The sequence below is a fragment of the Zootoca vivipara genome, chromosome 6 (genome assembly GCF_965207765.1).
Source record: "Zootoca vivipara chromosome 6, rZooViv2.hap1.1, whole genome shotgun sequence".
In the NCBI taxonomy this organism is placed as follows: Eukaryota; Metazoa; Chordata; class Lepidosauria; order Squamata; family Lacertidae; genus Zootoca; species Zootoca vivipara.
This window is the reverse complement of record NC_142589.1, coordinates 47443670-47470624: the sequence shown is the minus strand read 5'-3', so window position 1 is coordinate 47470624 and position 26955 is coordinate 47443670. Positions and strand designations below refer to the sequence as shown.

At 44.8% G+C, this 26955-nt stretch overlaps 1 protein-coding gene across 1 annotated transcript in view; it reads right to left on the bottom strand.

Moving 5' to 3' along the window:
- Positions 1-26955, bottom strand: part of SMPD3 (sphingomyelin phosphodiesterase 3) — a 123323-nt gene that overhangs the window by 12382 nt on the left and 83986 nt on the right. Inside the window, exons 3-4 of the mRNA XM_035120570.3 lie at positions 18552-20175; positions 6331-6406 (exon numbers count right to left, since the gene is read on the bottom strand). Of these exons, the coding sequence (XP_034976461.2) occupies positions 6331-6406; positions 18552-19898 (1423 nt within the window). The 5' untranslated portion in view covers positions 19899-20175. The remainder of the gene's footprint in view (positions 1-6330; positions 6407-18551; positions 20176-26955) is intronic.

Here is a 26955-nt window from a genome sequence, read left to right as displayed (position 1 = left end):
CTATTTACTTGATATTTTTAATTGAAAGAAAATGTTTTCATGTTGCTCAGTTAGTTAATTGCATATCATGTTCTTATTTAGGGAAGTTTTTAATGTGTGACATTTTAATGTATTTTTAATCTTTGTTGGACGCCACCCGGAGTGACTGGGGAGACCCAGCCAGATGGGCGGGGTACAAATAATAAGTTGTTGTTGTTGTTGCTGCTGCTGCTGCTGCGCATGATTTCATTTGACAAGGTTTCTTGCCCTGCAAGGCTGTATAAAAATACTGGGTGGTGTTAAACTAAGTTTTACTCAGAGCAGACCAACTAAAACAAATGGGCCTAACTTAATGTTCATTAATGTCAATTGGTCTACTCTGAGTAAAACTTACTTGACCCATATTAAATGCATAGGAGTGGAGTTTGTTCTTTTGCTCTTTGCTGGGAGGTTTTGTCACCCCTTTATTTAAAGCATGTGGTTGTGTGGTTTGTGTATAAGAGATTTATATTTATAGTTTGCACTTAAAGGGGAACCAACCAGATCCACACTTTCTAAAACAACCCGCAAGAACAGCCATCCTTCAAAATCCACATTTCTCTGAGTTTTGCAACACAGTTCACCAACCGAGTGCACAAAAAATGCATATGCTGGTGTGAAATGTGCAAAAAATACATGCTAATGACAGTAACATACAAAATTGCATTTTATTACGGGAAATTGCTTTGCAGAAATGTGTATATTAAGGGAAATTTGTTCTGGGTTTTTTGGGGGGGATGGCAAATTGATGTGGAAATGTGGATAATGGAATTTAGTTTTGGGAAAATGAGAAACTGAAATGGATAGATTTTCTCATTGTTGGTGGTGGGTCTTCCCCCTGCTCATGATTTTCAATTCAAAATCACCTCCGACACATTTTCTCAGTTAAGAGCAGCTCCAAGGAGGTTATCCGTAAGGGCCCGGTGTCTTTGGGCTGACAAAGGGTCTCCACTTCTGCTTTAACTGCTGCCTCCACCGTCTCAAACACTATTCTTCCGCTACTTCTTTTTCTTTTCCCAAAACGCAGCACCGGTGCATCTGCCAACTTGAGTTGTTGCACGTACACCTCTGAATTCTAAATTGGAGCCAGGCTTACTTTCAGGGACCATCAATTTGTATGTTTCAAAACATTTCCAAATAGGCTTTCTTTGACAAAAACACATCCCAGACCGGCACCTTTTATGTGGCTCAAGCTTTCCTTTTCTGCCACCATGTTCCATCCCTCATTTTTTAGGAATATTTTGGATGAGATAACCAGCACAGCCAAGGAAACTCCACTGTTATGAACTCAGGTCATTCTGTTTTGTTCCATAAATGAACAGAGATTTATTGAAGGACAGCTAAGCTTTTAAAACATAAGCTCTCTTGTATTTGAATACAGTGTGATAGATAAGCTGGGAAATATGAAGCACACATATGAAAGACAAACAGGAAAGGAACTTGGAAGCCTTAAAGGGAGACATTCTGATGGGGTGAAAGGGGATTACTCCAGTCCTCTCTCGCCATGCTTCTTCCTTGCCTTAAATCTCTGTCAGATGGTCCAAAACTAAATCCACCAGAATCTGGCTAAAGTGCAGGGGATGGGGAACAGTATGAACAGTATTGTACAAGCTGCACAAATAGCCATAATATCACACCTGGGTACAGTGGTACCTTGGTTTACAAACACAATTGGTTCCGGAAGTCTGTACTTAACCTGAAGCATACTTAACCTGAAGCGAACTTTCCCATTGAAAGTAATGGAAAGTGGATTAATCCGTTCCAGACAGGTCCACGGAGTACTTAAACTGAAAATACTCAAACCGAGGAGTACTTAAACCGACGTATGACTGTATTATTATTACAGTGGTGCCTCGACTTACGAATTTAATCCATTCCGAAAGCACCTTCATAAGTCGAAAAATTCATAAGTCGAAAAACGCCTTTGGAAACGCGATTTCCCATAGGAATGCACTGAAAACGGAAAAATTCGTAATTCGAAGCAACCCCATCTAAAAATTCCTAAGTTGAAAAATTTATCTAAATCCTATCTAAAACTGCCACGGGTTTTTTCTGGATGTCAAGACATTCATAAGCGTGCAGCCATTACCCCCTTTCGTAAGTCGAAAAATTCGTTGTCGAGTCGTTCTTAAAGTCGAGGTACCACTGTACTACATTTGTTTCAATACTTTAATACTTTAGAGTTGAATGCCACTGTTTCAGTGTTTCTCCAATGGCTACTAGCCATGATGGCAAGGTTCTCCCTCCATCGATGGTGGCAGTATGCCTCTGAAAGGCAATTGCTGGGAATCACAAGTGCGCAGGGTGCTGTTGCATTCAGGTCCTGCTTTTGGGCTTCTTCCTATTAGGGCACTTGATTGGCCACGGTGAGAGCAGGGTGCTGGATCAAATGGGGCATTGGCCCAATATAGGGAAGGTACCAAATGGATACATCCCTGCTACAGAAGAAGTGTATCGAGAAGACAACAAAACCAGAGTCTGTTTCATATCATGCATAAGATCAGCAAAACAAAGAATAGAATTGGATCAAAAATATATTGGGAGGCCTGTTACTCATCAGGTGCTGTGGCTAAACCACTGAGCCCCTTGGGCTTGCCAATCAGAAGGTCAACCTAGCAGTTCGAAAGCATACCAGTGCAAATAAATAGGTACTGCTGTGGCGGGAATGTAAACGACATTTATGTGTGCTCTGGTTTCCGCCAAGGTGTCTTGTTGCTCCAGGAACAGTTTAGTCATGCTGGCCACATGACCTGGAAAGCTGTCTGTGGGCAAACATAGGCTCCCTTGGCCTGAAAGTGAGATGAGTGGCGCAACCCCACAGTCACCTTTGACCCTTATCGCCTTCTTATCTCCTCTTTCAACCCAAGAACCACATTCAACCTTTGTACCCCAAAGTTGGTATTGTTAACATGTCCATTCCAACCCCTCACTCTTTTGTATCAGCTCTTTACAAAACAAAGTCTAGAATGTTCCATCTCCAGTGTTGTATATACAGGAGAAGTATTTTTACTAGGAGTCCTAGACTTCTGCTAACAGTTTATGCTGGGAGAGGAAAGGTTGACAAGTTGAATTTATTTGAGCGCTATAAAGAGAATTGGTCTATAAGGTGTTTCCCACCAATGCCACCATTCCTTGTAGAAGTTAGGTGGCAGCGGGGAGGGCAAAGCTTTTAAATTTATAGGCTAACCCCAAAGCTTTACCAGATGACATAATGTTTATCTTGAGATAAGATTTAAATAATATTTGGATTATCAACCATTACACAGATTGGCTGAGGATAGCAAGTTTATTTGCTGACATGAGGTTGGTAGAGAAACAAAGTTGCCCTGGTCTCTTTCTGGATACTCTCAGGTGGCCATGAAATGACTCAACATGGTGGTTTTCCCCTTCCACATCATAAAATGATTTTTTTACAGTTGTATTGTGCTGGAGATTTACACGAAACAAGGTAATGGGAAAGATCCAGTGAACAGTGGAAAGAGAGGCCAAGGAGAGTTCAGTAAACCATGTTTCACATGGAGTGAATCACACCACAATCCAAGCTCCTTTGTGCTGGCTTGGGGGTAGTTGAATTGGATGGAGCTCCCCCAGCTTCTGCTGGCCTCTGTCCAATGTCACTCTGCCAGCATGGAGCTCACTAGTCTGCCTGCCAAATGTATGGGGCATCAGGATCTGGGGACAGAGGGGCAGAGCAGGCCTGGGATCTGCTGGGATCTCAAGGCAGACCGACTACCACCCCGTGACAGCAACTAGACCCAATTTGGGCTCAACTCCTGTGCCAACTCTAGGTTGGTGCAGTGATTTGCAAGCTTCCCAGATTCTGCTCCAACCAGCGCATAGGAGCCAATTCCCAGGGGCAGAGGTCCTTCTGGTCCCCCCAATAAATTATTTAAGGGGGCTGGGCCTCCCCAAAGTTGATCAGCATTGCCCTTCAAATTGTGTGTGTGCACCATGTCTTGTGATCAATTATGTGGGGTGGGGTTTACCTCCCCCCATATTTTATTCATGTTGGTACCCTTGAGTGCGGGTGGCGCTGTTGGTTAAACCACAGAGCCTAGGGCTTGCTGATCAGAAGGTCGGCGGTTCGAATCCCCGCGACGGGGTGAGCTCCCGTTGCTTGGTCCCTGCTCCTGCCAACCTAGCAGTTCGAAAGCACGTCAAAATGCAAGTAGATAAATAGGTACCGCTCCAGCGGGAAGGTAAACAGTGTTTCCGTGTGCTGCTCTGGTTTTGCCAGAAGCGGCTTAGTCATGCTAGCCACATGACCCGGAAGCTGTACACTGGCTCCCTCGGCCAATAAAGTGAGATGAGCGCCGCAACCCCAGAGTTGGTCACAACTGGACCTAATGGTCAGGAGTCCCTTTACCTTTACCCTTGAGCTACCAGCATGAGCAACAGATGAGCAAACAGAGGATTGCAGCCTCTATCTATTTCTAGTTCATGACACTTTTGTATCTACTCACTCATATGTCTGCCCAATCCTTCACCTATCAATGTTTTTTAAAGCCCTCACAGAAATCTGTATTTAAATATGTATTTTCAATCTATTTTCTTTTAAAATTCATTTCTAAATGTGTTTCCTCTCTAATTCCCACCCTGCTTGAAGCCAGCATTTCAGCACCTGGCCCTCTCTCGACGGATCTTAGGCTTCCAATAGCTCTTGCAGACCTGATGTCTGCCTGCTTGCCCTGGCTCTGCAGAATAACTTAGGGCACGGGTGTCAAACACAAGGCCCGGGGGCCTAATCCGGCCCGCCAGACCTCGTCATGTGGCCCGCGTAGCCGCCGCCGACAATAACCACTGACAGTAGTTCTGGAGCCTGCGATTGGCCGAGGGTCAAAACCGGGGGCGGGGCTGCAGGCGGAGGCCGGGGCGCTGGAGCCGCGCTGACGGCCTTGGCCAGGGAATTTCAATTTTGAATGAGGCTGAGGGAGGCGGTGGCACAGCGGCCAGACGGGGAAGTGAGATGCAGGAGGAGGAGGAAGCCCGCCGAGGAGGTAGGAAAGCCGTATAGGCGCCGCCGGCAAAGTTGGTGCTGGGACGGAGCAGCGCTGGATTTTTTTTTTGGCGGGCTTTGCTGTTGTCCCCGAGAGCGAGTGAGGCGGCACTGGGGAGCCGCCGCCCGCCACTTCCCTTCCTCTCCTCGGCTGCATCCGGGAGGTGGGCGAGCGAGCGGGCGAAAGGGACGCGGAGTGAGCCTGAGGGGGAAGTAGGCGAAGCGCAACAGCCGAGTTTCTCTTCCCTCTTCCCCCGTTTTCTCCTCATAGACACTCGGGAGGGTGCCTGGCTTTTGCTCTGCCCCCCCACCCCGAGCCGCCCTTTGGCTTCTCAGTTCCGGGAGGGAGGCGGCGGCGATGGCACGGGTTCCTGCTCTTCCCGCTCTGCCGCCGCCTCCTCTCAGCCCCTCGTGATGTAGGGCTCCAGATGGAGTCGCCTCGCAGTTTGAGGTGGGAGGGGAAATTTTTTTGGGGGGGAGGTTTTCAAGTCTCCTCTGCCTGCAGTCCCGGTAGGGAGAGGCGGCAGCGAAGACGACAACAGCGCGGGTGGGGGGAAGAGCAGCTCTGAGGTGAAGATGCACATCCGCTGGGGCTGACGCCGCCTTCCTCCTCGGGAAATCCGCTGCCCTCCCTCAGCGCCAGGTGAAGGGACTCTGGCACTGAGGAGGGAGGATGCAAAAGCAAAGCAGGGAGTTGGCGCTGCACCGCATGTTCCTGCCCCTCTCCAAAGCATGGGGTGGGTTGCAGCGTGTGGCATCCTGCCTAGCGGGGTTTGGGTGTGCGCAGAGCGGGAGAGGGAAGCCCTCTTTCCATCTGCAGGTTTTTAATCCCAGCAGTGGCTTTCTCCTTCCTGCCAAAGGTTTAGTTGAGCCCCCCCCCCCCCGGAAGCCGTCGATCCCCACCTTTTGTTCAAATTTCCCTCGTTTACATCCCCTCCCACACATGCGCCACGACGCAGGAATGTGATCCGCGTGGGGGCGGGAATGAGCTTACATTATTACAAAAAACAGTAATAATTGAATGCAGTGACAATAATTTATGATAATAAAGAGTGGACACATAGTCCTACAGACACAACCGGCCCTTTGAGGGTGACCAAACTGCTGATGCGGCCCCCAATGAATTTGAGTTTGACACCCCTGACTTAGGTTAATGTACAACCCATCCCTGTCTGCAACATTTTCAGCTAAGATGGTCAAAGTACTGACAAGAGACCATTGAGAAGAGAATAGCCAAACCCACTCTTTCTATCTCTATTCTACAATAAGTAGCAAAAGAAGCAAAACAAAGATTGGGGAAGCAATCTGTACAGTACCTGCCACAGCTTGCAAGTGAGTGCAGGAAATGTATCCCACAATTCTTTGGTCCTGAGGTGTACTTCCCACTTGCACCTGGAAGGAATATAAGAGAGGAACAGAAGGGTTAATGGATCACCATCAGACCTTTCAGGATCAAAACCTATTAATTGCAGGGGAAACATGCAAACTATTTTTTTTTTTGTAGCAAAGGTCTTAGGTAAGCAGAACTGTTCTCAGAGTAGACCTATAAAGAGAAGAGGCACTGGTTGTTCTTCTTGGGGGTTTTTTAGGTGTATTTTGCAACATGCCCTTGATGCAATAATAGTGCATTAATGATAGCTTTATACAGGACCATCCACATATGATTTATTGGTTGTATTGCGGTGCTTCCCCAATGTTACCACACAAATACCGTCTGGAGGGGCACCCTTGCACTACAGTGCAACAAAAAGGGGAGAAGATCCAGAACACAGACACAGCTCTCTCCTCTTTGCCAGAGGGGAGCCTGAGAGCCCATCCTCACTATCATTGATTGTATGGCTGACATGCGCAGGATGTGTGTGCAGTGGGAGCATGAGAAGAGAACAATAGGTGAACCTTAAATGAACTTCATTAAGGACTCCTAGCCATGGTGGTCAGGGTGGACTTGCTGGGGAGGGTCTGGTTACACTCAGGTCTTGCTTTTGGACCAGAAAAGGCACCTGAGACCAGGATGTTGGACTAGATGGGCCTTTGGCCTGATCCAGCAGCAGGGCTCTTTTCAGGCATTATTTTATTGCTATGGCCAATGGCTGACACAAACATTCATTCATTTATTCTTCTTAACATTTGGCTTGGCAACATTTCTTTCCTACGGTTCCAGGGTTGATCCTGCATTACAACTTCCTTTCCACTGAGTATCTTTGACTACAGTGATACCTTGGTTCTTGAACTTAATCTGTTCTGGGAATCCATTCGACTCCCGAAACCGTTCGAGAACCAAGGCGCGGCTTCCGATTGGCTGCAGGAGCTTCCTGCACTCAAGTGGAAGCCGCGTCGGACGTTTGGCTTCCAAAAAACATTCACAAACTGGAGCACTTACTTCCGGGTTTGCAGTGTTTGGGAGCCAATTTGTTTGGGAGCCAAGCCGTTCGAGAACCAAGGTAGTACTGTATATACTTTAAAAGATTTCTGTTGAGTGGCAAAGTATCTATAATCCACCTTTTCACGCAGGAACCAAACAGGCAACATGTCGCCCCAGATGCTTGATGAACTCTCCTGCAAAGACACCTCACTCAGTCATTCATTTCAAGGTTTGCTGAAGGCTTGAAAGTAGCTGCAGTCTAACTCCACTCTTAATCAGTTTGCTGGAAATCACAAGGGAGAGAGGAGTGTTTCTATTGCTCTCCTGCATGTGGGCATCCCATAAGGGACATCCGGTTGGCCCCCTTGGGAACAGGATGCTGGAGTAAATGAGCCTGATCCAGCAGGGTTCCTCTTATGTTCTTACAGTTCTGTGATGGCAGGAAGGCTACCATTTTCCTCTCTCTACTCCCCGACAACCCTTTTCTTTTGTAGGGTGAAACTTGCACCAAAATTGCACCTGCTCTGACTTCATTATCCAGGCTCACCCTGTGCCCAACAAGTCAGGCACATTATACTACTCCAAGGGTCTTTTTTTTGAGGGGGGGGGGTAGCCTTAGGAAGTGATCTTGCCGGAAGGCACACCTCACATTCGCTCTTGATTTCAAGTTGATCTTTCATTGCAGAACAATGAGATGGACAGAAATGCTGGTAGAACCTAGAATCAATCAAAAACCTCAACAAGGAGCATACCTTTGCAGGCTTAGTCACCACCCTCCCAATAGGACCATTAATTCTAGAGTCTAAAATTACCCAATTGCACTGCCTCCTCTTGCTCCAGGTGAGATTTGTAGGACCTTACACAGACAAGGACAAGGGGAAAGCCATTGTGGCCACTTACAACTGAAAGCGATGTGAAGATTTATTTCCCCTTTTACTTCTACATTTTTGCATTGTTCTCAGGCACAAATGGGTCCTATTGGGAAGTGCATTTCACAAAGCAGGGGGCAGCCAGTGAAACTATACCTATGGGACCGCCTCTCCTGGTATGCCCCGCGGAGGACCTTAAAGTCCACAAATAACAACATTTTGGAGATCCCGAGCCATCAGGTGGCTAGACTGGTCTCAACTAGGGCCAGGGCTTTTTTAGTACTGGCCCCAACTTGGTGGAACGCTCTCTCACAGGAGACCAGGGCCCTGTGGGATTTGACATGCAAGACGGAGCTGTTCTGCCTGGCCTTTGGGCTGGACTCAGTCTGACCCCTATGTTTTCCTCCCTTATGGTTTTGATTTGGGCTACTTTAAAATGAGGCTGCATTTTAAAATTTTAAATTTAGATTGTATTTTAACCCATATTTTAATTAATTGTTTTTCTTTCTTTTATGTCTTATTGTAATTTTACTGGTGTCAGCCGCTCTGAGCCCGGTTTTGACTGGGGATGGCGGGGTATAAATAAATTATTATTATTATTATTATTATTAACAGCTGTGCAGAGAGCATGGTTCCTCCCCCAAGTTAAAGGACAAATTCACGCCCAGCCCTCACCAGACTTGTAAAATTAAGGCAGGTTCTGTGCCAAAATCCAACACCCCAGAGGATTTCTTTTCCTTGCCCCTCGCAAGAAAAACTACAGCTTTTTTCACAGGGCTGGGTCACAATTCTTGAAAAGGGTGGGCAGCCTTCTGCCCAGCACAACATGATATGCTGCACCCAGCGATCAACAGTAAGAGTGTCTCTTTCAGGGCTGTCCGTAGGGGAGATTTTTCTCAGGGCCACAACGGATAAAGAAAGTGGCACCCCTTCCTTCTGTACACTTGCAATGAAAATTGGACCCCTCTGCACCTAACAGTTTCATTTTGTAAAAAGGATGCAAATGATTTCCTCTGAATACCATCCCTGGGAATTGCAAGGGAGGGCAGAGCTGTTGCACTCTGCTCCTGCTTGCGGACTTCCTGTTGAAGCATTTGTTTGGCCACCATAAGAACATGATGCTGGACCGTGATGGACCAGACGCAACAGCCAGCGCTCTGCTTTTTTATGTTTTATCCCTTAGAGCCTCATTTTCTTGTGTCTTTTAACCCTCTGGTAGGCATTTCATTAGTAACTGCAGAATGCTAGTAAATCCTATGCAATACACTTTCAAAAACAAAGACTTGCCAGCTTGCCTCTTGCTAAGTTGAGAACACAGGTGCAGCCTTTCAAGGACACTTGAGGGCAAGACCAAAAGGCACATTCTCCTCCAAGCTTTGGAAATGCATTTTCTTCTCTCCGATGTGCTGCCTGCCTGCTGCATATTTGGCTTCAAACTGGGGTTGAACAAGATTTACAGAAATCCCTTTTTATGAGTTGGCATTCTTGCCCTCTTGACTGCAGAGATTTATTGTCTTTTACAAAGCAGCTATGCTATGTTAATATATTATTTAAGCATGCTAAAAGAGAATTAAATGTAAGTATGAAATGTTAATGGAACTAGCTCTAATCGCTCACTGGTTCCTTCCATCCACCCTCACGGCTTGGAGTGCCTGGTGGCATAACACAGCAACTTGTGGAACTCTCTGCCTCAAGATGTGGAGTAAGCTACTATCTTAGATGGCTTTAAAAAGGAAGAAATACTGGACAAAATAGAGGCTAGGTGATTAACCATGATAACTAAATGCCTTGCCAAAAACTAAATGCCATTGCACACAAATATTGTAGAGTTGTCAATTTTGGTGCTGAGCCATAGCTGTCCCTTTAAAAGCACACTATGGTCCAGCAATCAGCAGGTGATGATTTAAGCGGGGGGGGGGAGCCTTTTTCAGCCCAAGATTCCATTCTAGGCAACTGTTTCAAGGGCCACATGTTAGTGGGAGGTGGGACCAGAGGCAAAACTGGGTGGAGCAACTAATGCAAATTCTACCCTTATACGGTAAGCTAATTTCTACGCACTCTCACAAGTGCCTCTCTTTTCCTGCAAGCAAGCAAACAAGCAGCACTATAAGACTTCAAGGGTACATTCCAGTCAGACAAAAATACACTGGGTGTGAAGCAAAGCCAGTGAGGGGTGTGTGGCCTTGGCAAACTACAGAGGGCCGGATAGGTTCCCCACCTGATTTAAGCTCCCCAGGCCTGAGGTTCCCCACCTGATTTAAGCTCTGTGCAAAAGAATTTAACCTGCAGGTTTTAGCAAACAACACACATCTGTTTAAAGGTAGAGGGGCACGACAGTTTGTTTTTTTCCTGGTCATTTGGCAACACTACAATCATTGAAATAATTGGGCATCAAATGCCAGATGCTAAAGAAATACAAGGCAAAATGTTTGTGTTAATAGTGCTCCAGTTCAGGGTTCCAGCCAGCGCATAGCTGCCAAGTTTTCCCTTTTCTCGCGAGGAAGCCTATTCAGCAAAATAAGGGATAACTTGGCAGCTATGAGCCAGCGTTGCTGGCTGTGCTCTTGTCCATGATACTCCATTCCATTCTTTTCTCCTCCAAGCTTCCAGCATTCAGTCAACATTCAGTGTGGCCATGAAGCATCCTCTACCCCCACTTGGGTGTTCTGAGGTCCTCCCCCCCCAATTTATGCTTTTATCCAGGAGGTCCCATCACCTCCTGGCAAATAGAAGGGGAAGAAATGGAGGCAGTGAGAGATTTTACTTTCTTGGGCTCCTTGATCACTGCAGATGGTGACAGCAGTCACGAAATTAAAAGACGCCTGCTTCTTGGGAGAAAAGCAATGACAAACCTAGACAGCATCTTAAAAAGCAGAGACATCACCTTGCCTACAAAGGTCCGTATAGTTAAAGCTTATGGTTTTCCCAGTAGTGATGTATGGAAGTGAGAGCTGGACCATAAAGAAGGCTGATCGCCAAAGAATTGATGCTTTTGAATTATGGTGCTGGAGGAGACTCTTGAGAGTCCCATGGACTGCAAGAAGATCAAACCTATCCATTCTTAAGGAAATTGGCCCTGAGTGCTCACTGGAAGGACAGATCCTGAAGCTGAGGCTCCAATACTTTGACCACCTCATGAGAAGAGAAGACTCCCTGGAAAAGACCCTGATGTTGGGAAAGATGGAGGGCACAAGGAGAAGGGGACGACAGAGGATGAGATGGTTGGACAGTGTTCTCGAAGCCACGAACATGAGTTTGACCAAACTGCGGGAGGCAGTGCAAGACAGGAGTGCCTGGCGTGCTATGGTCCATGGGGTCACGAAGAGTCGGACATGACTAAACGACTAAACAACAAATATTTTGTATACTTCGGCAAACCATGGGAGTTCCCTTGAATTTTCTGATACCTCCCTCTTGTTCATTTTTCCAGGCAGATTTTAAAGGATTTTCCATTACAAATTTGCCTGGAAACAGGATGAGGCAGACTTAGTTCCATCCTCTCTGAAAACTGGGACAGATCAGACTTTTATAGGTCCAATCATCCCTATGTGCAACTGTTGCCAGGTACCTCTGAAAGGTAAAGGAAATGAATGAATGAATGAATGAATGAATGAATGAATGAATGAATGAATGTGGTGGCAACCAAATGCCCCATTATCTCTACGATGGTGATTCCCAGAAATAAAGAAAAGCAGGAAACAATGAGATAGCTAATCACATTCTTATTTAAAGGAGGGCCTATTCTGCTTAATAAGGGACCCAGGTGGCGCTGTGGTTAAACCACTGAGCCTAGGGCTTGCTGATCAGAAGGTCGGTGGTTCAAATCCCTGTGACGGGGTGAGCTCCCGTTGCTTGGTCCCAGCTCCTGCCAACCTAGCAGTTTGAAAGCACGTCAAAATGCAAGTAGATAAATAGGAACCGCTACAGCGTGAAGGTAAACGGCGTTTCCATGTGCTGCTCTGGTTTGCCAGAAGCGGCTTTGTCATGCTGGCCACATGACCTGGAAGCTATACGCCGGCTCCCTCGGCCAATAATGCGAGATGAGCGCGCAACCCCAGAGTCGGTCACGACTGGACCTAATGGTCAGGGGTCCCTTTACCTTACCTTATTCTGCTTAATAGTCAAAAGCAAGAGCTGCCCACTGTTGCTTTTCTCTTAAGATTCTTGTGCATCTAGAATGTGTGGATTCCAGCCAAGTCTTGCATTAGCAGAGGCTGTGTGTGTATATATAAAATATTTAGATTACTGCCTAGGAATAAATGGGAAGCTGCTTTTAAAAGCTGATGCAGAAATTCCCAGGACAGGTATGTAGGCAGAAATAAGTACGAGGTGCTTGCAAAACCCTAGAATGGTTACTAAACCTCTGATGGTTTGTCCATCTGTACTTGTAAATAGGCAACACAGTGGGACTTGTCACAGTTCACACACAAGGCTTACACTAGCCCTGTTCAATTCTGGATTTCTTTCTTTCTTTCTTTCTTTCTTTCTTTCTTTCTTTCTTTCTTTCTTTCTTTCTTTCTTTTTTTCTTTCTTGGAACAACTCCTAGCTTCATTTTCAAAATAAATAAAAACGCTACCCCCATCTTTCTTCCTTAGCAGAACTCAAAGTGAGGCTTTCTGGGGATTTCCCATCCAGGAACTGACCAGATCCCAACCTGCTTAGCTGGCTCCCTGCATATGTTTTTGACTACAACTTTCATTAGCCTCCACCCAGAATGGCCTGGTGGAAATTGTATCCCAAAACACCCAGAAGGTGACAGGCTGGGGATGGGTGCTCTAATCACTACACCATACTTGCCTTTTTTGACACTCCCTTCAGTTTGTGATTCGCCATGGGGAGTGGCGAGGCTGCTGCTGAAGAAAAATAAGTCTAAAACTTCATTGAGCTGATGGAGCTAGTTTGATGACTCTTTAGTTCTTGAGCAATGGAATTGCAAGAACAACAAGCAAACAAGACAGTTTGGAATTCATGACAGACCACACTACAGCATGGCTTGCAAAATCTTATGGTGATCAATGAGATTTAGGCACCCATAACTTTGCACCCAGCATGCTTAATAAAATGCTTTGCACGAGAATTTTTGAAATGGCACCAATGTTGCTCCAGTGCACTTTCTAGCTAGGCTAGAGGATCTGAGCAAGATTTACTGATTTGTTTTATTTTGAGTCCTGGCAGTAAACAAGTCCCTCCATCCCATCTTAGTGAAGACTTGGGAGTTGATAATTAAGTCTATCAATCCTCATAGTAGCTGGAAAAGAGGCTTACCAGCTTGCCTGGATGGGTCATAAATCAATGACTCAGCTTTGGGCAGCTGGAAGCAGACTGGTTTTTTAATCCCTTAATCCTTAATATATGCACATGCTGAAGGGAGTCAGTGACATGAATGATGCCCAAATTTTGGAGAGGTTTGGCTTCTTCTTTTTTGCTTTGTTTTTAATTTTATGAAAGCCCCATACAGTAAAAGAATCCAGATTTACACACTGCTGCCCATCAGAGCAGATAAAAACTGTGCTAGATGGATCAAGAATGCTTTGTCTTGGTACAAGGCACCTTTCTGTTTTGATGTTCAGTATGTTCCTACCCCTGCACTAAGGGTGGAGGTTATCTGCCAGTGGAGGCCAGATCCAAGTGGTGGGCTAGTCCAAGGGCCAATGTGGGCAGAACCCCCCTTCTCACTGTGTCTTTCCAGAACCCCCTTTTCTCCTCCCATTTCTCCTTACCTAGCAGGCTGCTGGTCCCTTGTGCCACAGAAGCCTGCCACTCTCAGGCTCCAAAACCCTCTCCCAACATAGACCCAACAGGCACCCTCACTTTTGACTTTCAGCTGTCTCAGGGAGGCCTTTTTTATGTAGACAGGCCTCTGCACTTGTTTACATTTTTTTATCAGCCAGTCCCTGTAATCATATTGTACTATTTTTATGGTGTTTAATACATCACCATGTTATATTGTGTGTGTTTTGGTGGCATACAATACTTGAATGAATGAATGAAACACTTGCCAAAGGTCTGAACATGCAGAATAATTCTGAAATTAGACTAAAGCAGGCACCCCCAAACTTTGGCCCTCCAGATGTTTTGGACTACAATTCCCATCTTCCCCGACCACTGGTCCTTTTAGCTAGGGATCATGGGAGTTGTAGGCCAAAACATCTGGAGGGCCGCAGTTTGGGGATGCCTGGACTAAAGGCTGCCCACCCCTGCCCTATTTGGAAAGCCAGAGAGAATCCCTATCCCTAAAGGACCACCTTTCCATGTATCTTTCCCTACCTTTTGTCACCTGCCCATAATCTGAGGCTCTCCTCTGAGTGCCACCTCCAAGGGAGGTCCAGCGGGTGGCAACAAGAGAACATGCCTTTTCTTTAATAGCCCCTTATTATTGCAATGCTTTCTCCAGGGAGGCCTGCCTGGTACCTGCTTTGTTATGATTTTGGTACCAGGCACAGATATTTTCTCTCTCCTCCATTCATTCGTTTGTTTGTTTTTCCAAGCAACTGGTATTTAGAAGCACGCTGCCTCCAACCATGGAGAAAGAACAAAGCCATTGTGGTCAGTAGTCACTGATAGCCTTAACCACCACCGCCCATGAATTTGTCTATACCCCCTTTAAAAGCCACCCAGGTTTATGACCATCACTGAATCTTGTGGCAGTGAATTCCAAAGGTTAACTGTGTGTTAAGTGAATAAGTGCTTATTTGCATCGGCACTGAAGCTTCTAAGCTTCAACTTCACTGGGTGGCCCCAGTGGGTTCTCATATCATGAAAGAGGTTCTCCCTACCCATTTCCCTCACACCATTTTCAAGAAAGCGTCCTTTAAGAATTGGAGGGCATGGCTTGCTTAATTGGCAAATGGGACCCAGGTCTCGGAGTCCTCCGAGATTTATTGCATTCCGTTGTGAAAGAGTTCCCCATTCGGCACCTGCAAACTGTTTGCTGCGGTGCCAATAAAGAACAAGGGACGGAAAGTACAGCCAAAAGTCCAAGTAAGAGCTTGGGCAGGAGGTGAGCCAGCAGCTCCCCAAGCTCATAAACTGACAGATGCGCCACACAGTAAAGTCAATGCAACTGGGTTTATGAGACGGGCAAAGTCCATGGCCACTGAGATCATAATGCCTGCCTTTTCTTCCCTGCCTTCACAACAGCTCTTTTTGCATCTCTCTCTCTGAGATGCGTTTTTACCAGGGATGGGCGACATTTTGGTTTCTCTCTGCTTCTCATTTTCCCCAATCTCAAATTCACATATCCACACATGTTTGCAGAACAATTTTCCTTTATATAATGTACATCCGTATGCTGTTTTTCACTAACACATGCATTTTTATTCACACTGTGGGAAGACTGAGGTTGATGGGGAGTGGCCCTACTCATCTGAATGGACTAGGATCCACTGCCTAGCTCCTTGCCCCCCATCAGTAGCAAAAGCAGAAGGCAAAATAAGAAAGATGACACACATTTTATTAATTTGCCACAATTTATACAGGCCAGAGAAGCCCACTTTGCTTGGGGCCTGGCTTATGGCAAATGAAACACCAGACTCATTTGCCTGGAGGAAAGAAACAACTGAATTTTTATTAACTTTGTAAATGTGGGTGGAAAACAGGCAGGGAGTCACTATGAACGGATGGGAGGAGAGTTCAGCAAATAGCTCTGCCCTTTTGATTTGCAAACAGCAGAGATCAGGTTGAATATAGAGATTCCAAACTCTTAGAATATTTTCCCAAAAATGTTCAGGAAGCCTCTGGAGGTTTTGGGGTTTTTTAATGCTACAATTCTTAGTCTATTTTCACACTGCTCCAGAAAAAAATAAAATCCCGTTCTAAAAAGATGGTCACCACTCGGAATTTTGTTCAGCCTGCACTTTAAAGCAAGCTGCCCTAATTCACACATTCTAGACTATTTATTTATTTAATCAATTTGCTATTTTTAAAAAATTTCAACACCATTTGCATTTAAAAAACGTCAAAACTCTAAATAATACATTAAAACATAATACATTGATGCAAATAACTATGAATAGTATCAACCAAAAATATTCCATATAGCAGAAAGTCAAAATGCTCAAGAAACTTTAAAAAAAGGCAACTACTAAGCAGTTCAACAGGGCAATTAGAGCTGGAAAATGTCTAAATGAAAGGAAATATTTGTGGAATTTTGGCAGCATAAACCTGATTGGGGAGGGAGTGTAGCTCAGTGAAAAAGTATCTTGCAGGTTCAATAGGTTCAATCCTTGACATCTCTGGGTACGGCTGGAAGTGATCATTGTCTGAGTTCCTGCCTGTCAATGTAGACAATATTGAGCTAGATGGACCAATGGTCCAATGTAATGATTTCCTATGTTCTTAAAACATCCTTCTCCTGGGCAGGGCTGTGTTTCATTCCATAGCAACAACAAATACAATTTAACCCAATCAGGCAGAAAGAAAGCAGAATTGCATGACCTGCACACATTATGCAAAATGCACAGCATATATAATCCCTTCCATCTTGCATATTTTATTGTGCTTTTTTTTTAAAAAAACCCAAACAAACCTATTTTGCATTATATTTTCTTGATGTTTAGTCATTAAAAATAATTATATCCCACTCTTAATCCAAATATGCCAGAATGTTTAATAGTCCTTCAATAAAACAACCACAAGAAGACAATAAGGCACCTCCCAGTGGCAGAGCTTATGCCCACATTGCCCAGGGCGTGGAGGGCGCCCTCCCACGCGCCACAGTTCGGTATACATTTCATTCAAGTTCTCAGAATTAATCAAGTGGAATCGATATGGTGTGGGATTCCAAAGATTTGGGGATGAGGGTGAAAAAGGTATATACAGCCGAGAACAATCTCAGACTACAATTTGATAGAGAAGACCCAAGAGGTATTAAAGGAACTAACAAAAAAAGAGAAGGTACTTAGTAAAAAAAAAAACACCACAGGTAATAAAGAGCAATTACAAGGACAATACTCTACGCTATTTAACCAAGATATAGAAAGGAAAATTAAAGCGATGAAACAAAAAAGATTTGAATTTGCAAAATAAACCAGGAAAGTTATTAACCTGGCAACTGAAGAAAGAAAAAGAAAAAAAGGATAATCCATAGTCTGCTAAAAATGGAGCCCCCATAACCAATCAAAAAGAGATAAGACACAAATTTGTTAAATTCTACATAGACCTTTGTAAGAAAGAGCAAGAAAATGCAGAATTGATATTGGAGTATTTGTAAATTGGACAAATATCAGAAGAAAATGCAAAGATATTAAATACTCCAATATCAATGATGGAAATGCAAAGGGCACTAAATCAAATTAAGACAGGAAAATCCCCAGGGCCTGATGGTCTGTCGGCAGGATATTATAAGAAATTTAAAGAGGAGTTAATGCATCCACTCAAAGACGATATGAATAGGGTATTGGAGACAGGAAAGAAGCATATATAACTTTGATCCCAAAATATAATAAAGACCCAATAGAACCTAAAGATTACAGACCGATATCATTATTCAATAATGATTATAAAGATTATAGATCGATATCATTATTAAATAATGATTACAATTTTTTCACATTGATATTGGCAAATAGATTGAAAATGACTCTAAGACATTTGATACATGAAGACCAGATGGGTTTCCTTCCTGGGAGACAAATGAAAGAAAAGGTTAGGAACATTATAAATGTTTTGGAATACTTAGAAGTCCATAATGAAAAGCAGGTGGTGATAATATTTGTGGATGCCGAAAAGGCCTTTGATAATGTCTCCTGGCTATTTATGATGAAGTTACTGGAAAAGATTGGATTTGACAAAACCTTTCTAAACAGTATAAAATCAATCTATAAAGATCAAACAGCCAATATTATAGTAAGTACTAATATTTCAGAAAAATGTAAGATACATAAAGGGATGAGGCAGGGCTGCCCATTGTCTGCCCATTGCCACCACGACCGACCTCCCCAGGGCTACAAAGTTCCTTGAGCTAAGGATTGTAAAGTTCTTTGCACACAAATGGCGAAGAAATGATATAAAAGAACTAGAGAAGAGGAGAGCCGGAATCATGGCCCATAAGGATGTTCTCGTTTGCAGGCCATATTGAAATGGATAAGTCCCATTCATTTTGATGCTGTGTTAGATGGACTAATGGTCTGACTCGGTATGAGGCAGCTTTCTATGTTCCAACGAAGCAGGGTGTTCTTTATTGCACACCACAAATTTTGCATTTGCATAGTGGCCCAGACATGCAAAGTACACACACATATATGCACTTGTCCTGCTTGCAGAATTAAAGGTCCCTGAATCAGTTTCATATAGAAAGAGACCTACCTTGAGAAACAGGGCCCCCTTAGAAGACAAGGCATCTGTTCCTTTTCCATTGGGATAACAGTGATAAGCAGCATCCATAACTGGATAGCGGCTGGCAAAAAGCAGGCCACTGTTCACAAACTTAAAGGTACAGCAGCCATGGCAGCTGTAGACCCCGACATCGTACAGAATGTATTCAAAGTAATGGTGGAGCTCCTCTTTCAATTTCTCAGCCGCCCTTTTGTCAAACACTTCCTGCAAGCACAGGAAGTCCAAATTGGCAGGGAAGAAAGCGGAGATCTCGTGGTCAAAGAGCTCGTCTGTGTTTCTCTTTTTTCTCAAGGAGGTCTTCTTCATCAGTGAGGCCTTGTAAAGGAGCTTGCTGTTGACAGTGCTCTGGTCCACAGGGCCGTCTGCAGCACGCACCTTCACTAGGGACTCTCGTGAGGCAGTGTAGCTATCCAGGCTCCCAGAATCCCCCTCTTTCTGCTTATGGTTCGGAGTCTGGCCTTTCAGGCTCTCGGCTTCGGATTCTGGTGATCGCTCTGCTGGCCCCTTGCTGTTATTGACTTGGCCCCCAGTGCTACCTGCTTCCAGGTCTGAAATGTGCCCATTGTCCTCTCCACCTATGCGCACAATGCACGTGTTGCCGTCTTCGCCCTCATTGGTATCTCCTCCAGCTTTGCCATCTCTACCATCTTCGCTGTTGTTCGAGACGGAGTTGTCCCCTTTGTACTCCATCGAGGTTGTCCTCTTGATGCCCACATTGACTGCACGGTTATTACTATCTCCGCCCTGAGGAGAGACCAGGCTGCTGAAGCTTGCTGCGCTGATTGACGTGTTTGTGGGGGAATCGATGTAGATTTTGATCTGTGGCCTGCTAGCCCCATTCCGTATCCGTCGCCCGACCTCCTTAGCACGGGCCTGTGTGTTGAAAACATTGTTCAATCTTGCCAAGGAGTCTGGGAGCAGGCAGACATTGGCACTGCCAAAGCAGAAGCTTTTCCCATTGCTGGCGGTCTTCCACTCTGTGAGCAACGTGCTTCCATGGATCTGGCTCTTGTCTTGCAGCCTAGAGTAGACGTACGGTCGCCTAGCAGACTGGAGAGGGGACCAGAGCAGGAAGCCGATCAGGGCAAAAGGCAGAGAGACCACCAGCAGCGCCAGGTAAATTGGAGTGGTGATGATGATGCACAGAGCGTGGAAGTAGCACGGATCATCTCCCCTTTGGCGCTTCTCATAGGTGGTAGGCACAAAGGAGGCTATCAGCCTGTCTCCAAGCCAATAACATGGGAAGATCAAGCCCCAGGAGAAAGAATGCAGTGCTGACAGAAAGCCGTTTGGAAATGGGGAAGTGTATAAAACCATTGCAACTCAGTTAGGACACCCCTTCAGGACCTTCTACATGGTGTCATCACCGCCCGCCAGCCATCAGAATGTGCATTTGCAGACAAAAAAAGTCAAAACAAAATGTCCCAGTGAAGCTGCGTCTTCTAGACTGCAAGAAGCAGTTATCACCTTAGGAACACCATTTCATTTCACGACAGTGAGAAGGAAGCGAAGCAACCATTCCTTTGGATGTTTGGTCTCTGTAGACTTCAGAGTGTATCATTGCTCATCACAAGAAGCCGTGGCAGAAGTTCATCTGCGAAGACAAAAAGAACAAGAATGGTCATGTTCAGAGGTGTCTACTGAAGGGAAGAGCTATCAGAATTATAACGCTGTAATATTCCCCAAGAACAGTCAACCAAGGGCTACCAGGATGATACTTCCACACGCCAGTCTGGCCACCAGCATCTCCTATGGCACCTTCAAAAATCCACAATGCACGAGTAACCCTTTGCTCTTCCTGCCAAGTACCTGTTTACACTGGTTCAGCCTCTCCTCCATTGCACATGCCACCCTCAGGCATCCCCACACTTCAATGGATGTCAGGACTGGAAACCCACCCTCCTTCCAGTTTTGGACAGAGCAGCAATGCAAAGCACTCTTCTCAGAGAGTGAGTGTGATGGTGGTTGATATAGGTGCCTTTTCCCCATGGATTGGGTGGGGAGGCATGCTCACAACTTTTTGTGGCCCTGTCTCTTTTTCTGCTTTTTCAGAAATGTATCTTGCCACACCCCCTATGGCAGCCATATTCTGACTGGTGCCCCAAAAGGTTGTCGATACCTGCACTGAACCATACAAACGGAGGGCTGCCGCCATAAAGGTCCTGTGCGGTCCTGAACCCCTCAATAATATTTCAGACCCCTCCCTGAATGTTCAGCTTTCACGAAAAAAGGTAAGCTTTTATAGAGGTATAAAGGAAAACATGCAGGCAGTATTCTACCCAAGTCCTTGCAAAGTAGCACACCTAATTCTGCCTCCTTGTGTTCTGGCCAATGAGTGCAAATATAACCCATGCTGTTATCCTCATGATTAAGAAGAGAAGACATTGCAAAAGCAACAGAGCCCCTCCTGCCCTTCTCTCCGCAATAGTGAAGCATACAGTAACCTGCTCTTCCAGAAGTCAGTTTGGAAAAGGAGGCAGGGGGGCTGCTCCACAGGAGTTTGGAAGAGGCCTGGATCTTTGCTTCAAGCTTGTTGTCAAGAGTTACAGATTTACCTGGGTTCCTGATCTACCACCAGATATGGTTGTGGGATGAAGCAGAGAATTTCTGCAAGGAACTGTGAGCTGTATCCTGATCAGAACATGTCCTTGGAACTTTGAAATCTCTGAAACTGTTACATCTTTACATGGTTTCTCTCTCTCTCTCTTCCTTCTGTCCAGTGCAGCTTCTTAGGTGGGATGGAAATGTAATAACAAATAAATCAGAAAGTCCCAGGGCCAGCACAGGGTTGGGCATCACCAGGCACTTGCTGAGGCCCATGCCCCTAAGGAGGTGCCCCCTGCCTACCTCCAGCCCCCTGGGGCCAAGTCTGCTCTTCCTTGCTATTGCTGACTCTCATCCTGTCACCTTGGGGTATGCAAGCACTGGCTAGTGGGAGGAGATGAAGCTGCACTCCACTATGAGGTTATCGCCTTCCTATTTATCCTCACAACAACACTTTGAGGTAGGCTTAGGCTGAGATACTCTCACTGGCCCAAGGTCACCCAGTGAGCTTCCCGTGGGCTTAGTGGGGACTTGATCCCAGGTTCTACTCTGGCCACAGAGTTCTTATTGTGCATAACCTTTGCCTTAACTTTTTAAAAGTGTGGTGGTCAGACTGCATTGGCAGCTTGGAGGGGATTTTATAATCTCTTTCTCCCGCCGTCTCTGCTTGAGCCACCATTGCTTCTTATCTCAGCTCTGCCTACCTCTTAGCAAAGGCAACTTGCCAGTTACCTGCAGGTTCTTCCTAGACAGCATTGTGTGTGTCTTGCATTTATTTTATCACTTAAGCTAATCAGGCTTGAAACAGCAGAGAAATCTAGGGACTGGACAAGAAAAGGATAGAAAGAGGCATAATTCCAGGAAGCAGCATGCAGTCATACCTCAGTTTAAGTACGCATCAGTTTGAGTATTTTCAGTTTAAGTACTCTGCGGACCTGTCTGGAATGGATCAATTCACTTTCCATTACTTTCAATGGGAAAGTTTGCTTCAGGTTAAGTACGCTTCAGGTTAAGTACGGACTTCCGGAACCAATTACACTCATACCTCGGGTTAAGTACGCTTCAGTTTAAGTACTCCATGGACCGTCTGGAATGGATTAATCCACTTTCCATTTTTTTCAATGGGAAAGTTCATTTCAGGTTAAGTAAGCTTCAGGTTAAGTACAGACTTCCGGAACCAATCATGTTTGTAAACCGAGGTACCACTGTATACAGTGGTCCTGAGACATTGTGAAGTGCGGGTGAAAATGCCACCCCTCCACACACACAAAGGAACTGTAAAATGTACTATCACGAGAATTCTCTGTGCAGAACAAGCAGTACTTGAGGGTCTTCGGCCATTGACATGGGTGTGAGTTGCACTGCGGAGCACACAACACATCCCAAATGGGGGCTGTGTCCCAGTGGAGGGCGGGGCCAGAGGGGAAAGTGGGTGGAGTTTGCTTTGTACAGAAACACAAAAGCCAGAAGTTGCTTTCTACACACATACTGCAGCATCCTCCATCCAGGCAAGAGCAAGAGGAACGACTACAGTTCAAGCAAAAGAAGGAGGCTGCAAAGCAAGGCCAGTGGAGGGGGGTGTGTGACCTGGGGAGAATCACAATGGATGGATAGAGAGGCCTTGAGGGCCAAATCTGGCCCATGGAAGCCTCAGGTGTCAGGGTGTGGCCCTCTAGATGTTTTTGGAGTACAATCCCCGTCACCCTGGCCATTGGCTGTCCTGTCTAGGGCTGATGTAAGTCCTATGTACTTATCGGGGAGGAGATCACACTGAACTGAATGGGACTTACTTCTAAGTAGACATGTCTAGGATTGCACTGGAGACATTTAGTTGTTTGGGGGGAAATGTCTGAGGTTGCAACCCTATGAAGAAACTTACCTAGAAGTAAGTCTCACAAAATTCTGGAATGCTTCTTTCTGAGCAGAAATGCATAGGATTAAGTTTTTTCATATGGTGTGTGGGTTGTTTAAATCCGTAACAAATTGGCCAAATCTGCTGTGATGTGGTTTATATATTTGTATATTTCTAAATTTGCTACGGCCAATGGCTAAGGAATGTAATGCCACTAATTGAGCTTCTGCCCGTGGTTCATCGCTCAGAAGCTAAGCTATTATGTGCCTGACTTTGGAAATTAATGTGTTTGCAAACAGCTTTGAATGCTATTGAATGAGAATGTGTGTTAAGACAACTTTCTCTAAGAAATTAAACCAAAACTCAGTGGAGCGAAACAGCAGTTTGCTGTGGAGGATGAAAAAGCCAATCTGGCAAGCAACACAAAACACTTCCCACAAGTAGAAAATGAATGTAGCGGGTTGAAGGTTGGGGAGATAGTTTTATTTATATTTTACAAGGGGGACTGTTCTGATGTGGCACAGCACAGTCCAGCACATCTTGCTCCACAAACCACATGTTGTGACCAGGGCTGGATTTAGGTTTCATGAGGCCCTAAGCTACTGAAGGGAATGGGGCCCTTTATATGTCCAGCTGTCCTTTGCCAACAACAAATTGTCACTGTTTTTGTGTTGAATATATGCTATATGGTAATTATGGACCATATGCACATAATAAAATATGTATTTTATCGAAGTAATTTGTTTTTTATCTTATATCTTGGAAATCTACATCCAGGGGTTTTTTTCCTTTAATTTTTTTTGGGGGGGCCCAAGAAAGTGGGGACCTAAGCTATAGCTTGTTTAGCTTACACATAAATCTGACACTGGTTGTGACAGAGGGAGTGTTCCACTTGGACTAAGTTTCAATCCACCCAACCTCAAAGCTTATTGATTAATCTTAGCTACACTCAGCCGAACCCTACCTCACTGGGTTGTTGTGCAGATAAAATGGAGGCAGGCGTGTACCTTAGGGAAGAGCAGAAGGTAGGTTGGGATCTTCCTACAGTCTATCAGCATCAGTTTCCGATCCCCAATAGTTTAATGATGGCAACAAAAATGTGCCCCTTCCCCTTTTAAATTTGGCTGTGGAAATGGAGACCCCCCCTTGGAATAACCAGGAGGGGGCGTTGGTGTTAAAGGACTGTGGAACAAACTCCCAAGGCTAAGAATGTGCCTCTGTTTTTAATTCTAACTGTGGGCACCAGTAAACACCAGATATAATCTAACCTCTGTGAAAGCAAATCAGGATGAATCTACTAGGGGTTGCATTCAACCAAGACTTTACTCTGAAATTAATGTCTACAACTAACTAAGGTCCATTAATTTTGTTGGGCCTACTCCAACTAGAGGTGAGTTGACTATAACCCTGAAATAGTTTGGAAAGTTGTTTGTTTGTCCGTTCACTCTGCATCTGAAGATAGCCTAGCCAAATGCAGCATGATGGTTCCTGAGATCAAGGAGCAGGCTTTCATTTAGGTTTGGTTACAGTTTGGGGCCATTTTGAACCAAGGTGCCAGACTGAACCTTTCAAACCTGCACAGATTTTAACTAATGATTTCAAAACTGCGTTGATGTTTTTGGTTTCTTAGAATGCCTAAGTAATGCTGGGCACGAGACTGCAAATGCTCAACAAATAGGAACCAGGCAGAGGGCCTTCCCTTCAGATGTCAAGGAAATAAACAACTATCTGACTTTTAGAAGACATCTGAAGGCAACCCTGTTTAGGGAAGTTTTTAATGTTGGACGTTTTATCGTGTTTTTACTATTCTGTTGGGAGCCACCCAGAGTGGCTGGGGAAATCCAGCCAGATGGGCAGGGTATAAATAATAAATTATTATTATATTATTATAGGTCACCTGGAAAAGTCCTGCATGGGGTTTACACCTGGCTCTGCTTGGTAGACTGAAGACCTATGGGTGCTTTAAAAAAAACACCACCCAGTTAAAATATAGATTCAGCTTAAGAAATAATGCCAGAGGGTCTGGGAATGGTAGATTTGAATTTTAGAGATGGCAGAGGGATGCAGTAATGAAATTGAACTAAATGTAGCCTTCTTGGTCCAGCGTACCAAGGTAACATGAGCTCTGTGCCCAATCCCATAATTATCCAAGAGAATGGAACAATCATGAAGAACTCTCAGCAGTCCACTGGGTACTTAGCATGCTTTGAAGAAACCCCAGCCTGATTGTGTAATTACCCAGCAGACCAGGGGTAATTGGTCTCTGGGGTAAACAACATACGGTCCTTTAGGGTGTGGAGATACCAAATGGAGAAGGGACTCATTATGCACCCCTTGCAAAAAGATGGCATGTGCTTCCAGTGGGAATAGCTGAATGCAATATAAGAGCTTCGATTACATGTAATAGCTAGGTTCCCTTTCCCACTCTTTATTTTTATTTAAAACTACCCACATAAGATAAGCCACAGCAGCCAAAGACAGATCCCAGGGTTATTCCCTCCACATTAAAAAGATCCATAACTATCCCTTTGAGGAAAGCTTTTAGGATGGAATAGAGATCAAAGCAATCCCAAAAGGGTCTGACTTCTGGTTACAATCTTGGTTTCTGTACTGGATGACTTGGCTCAGTATCGGGTGACGTGGCAAAAAAAGAGAGATTTCTTGGGGCTGTTTTAAACCCCCACCCCCACCCCCAATCTAGGGCACAATTTCAGATATCAGGAGGACAGAGACAAGGAGATTTCAGTGGGAGGAGAACAGGATTCCTAGCCAACCATCAAGTGGGGAACCTGTGGGGCCCTCCAGATGTTTCAGGATATCTACTTGCTCAATGGCCACCCAAAACAGCAGAAAAGATTGCATAGGCTAGTGTATATGCATAGGTGAAAATTTTAAAATTACTATAATTTAAATAGAAATACATTACATTATTTATTAAATTTATATCTCAGCTTAATGATTTCTTCTATGCTTTTAACTGTTTCTATTTTATCCTTAAGCTTTTGGATGCTGCATGTTGACTAAGTAATCTTAAGTAATCTTTCATATTTACAGTACTGAAATGTGTTTTTTGTGTTATTATATTTGCTATCTTATTGTTATGCTATTATGAATTTGTTTTTGTGCTGCTTGAAATGTGTTCCTGTTTCCTTTGTATGAGCATTGTTGGATATTGTTCCTGTTTAGTTTTATTCATGGATTTAATATATATATTGACTGTTTTAACTTTGTGTTATGTTTTTATTTCTCTTTTTTTTTGTACACCACCACAATATTTTCAAATGGTAGGCAGTTTACCCATTCTTTAAACATATAGATATTACTTAGAGACCGTTCACACCATACACTGAAAGAACGTTCAACACCCTTTTAAAGCACAAAACCTTCTCCAAAGAGTCCTAGGAACTGTAATTTCCCCTAACAGAGCTACAATTCCCAGCACCCTTAACAAACTACAGTCCCCCAGGTTCTTTGGGGGAAGTGATGTGCTTTATATGTGTATCAGGTGTTCCTTAAATATTTGAGGTTAACAAAGCCCTCCCTTTTTGTTCTTGGGCGATGGTGGGGGCCTGGTTTCACTTCCTGTGTGCCTTTGATGAAGGAACGAAGTCGTGGAAATCTCTCTCACCTCTTCCCACCTTCCCCAGAGGGGAAAAATGGGGGGGGGGCAGCCTTAGCTCAGTTGAAGGGCATCTGTATTTGAAATATACTCGGAGTCGAGAGTGAAATTCATGCTCTTTATTCACTTTTGGAGTAGCAATAGAGGAAGAAGAGAAGAATGGCTCTTTCCCTAAAAACATCTGCTTATATACATTATTGACACAATGGGCCTTGCGTGATTAGCTACTTCATGGCTGCACCTGTGGGCCAATCAGGTTGCGGATGGACCTCTGCCAGCAGCTGCTCCTGCATGCCAATCAGGTTGCTGATTCACTTCCACCTGGAGCTGGATTGGGTGGCTCCTGCAGACCAATCAGG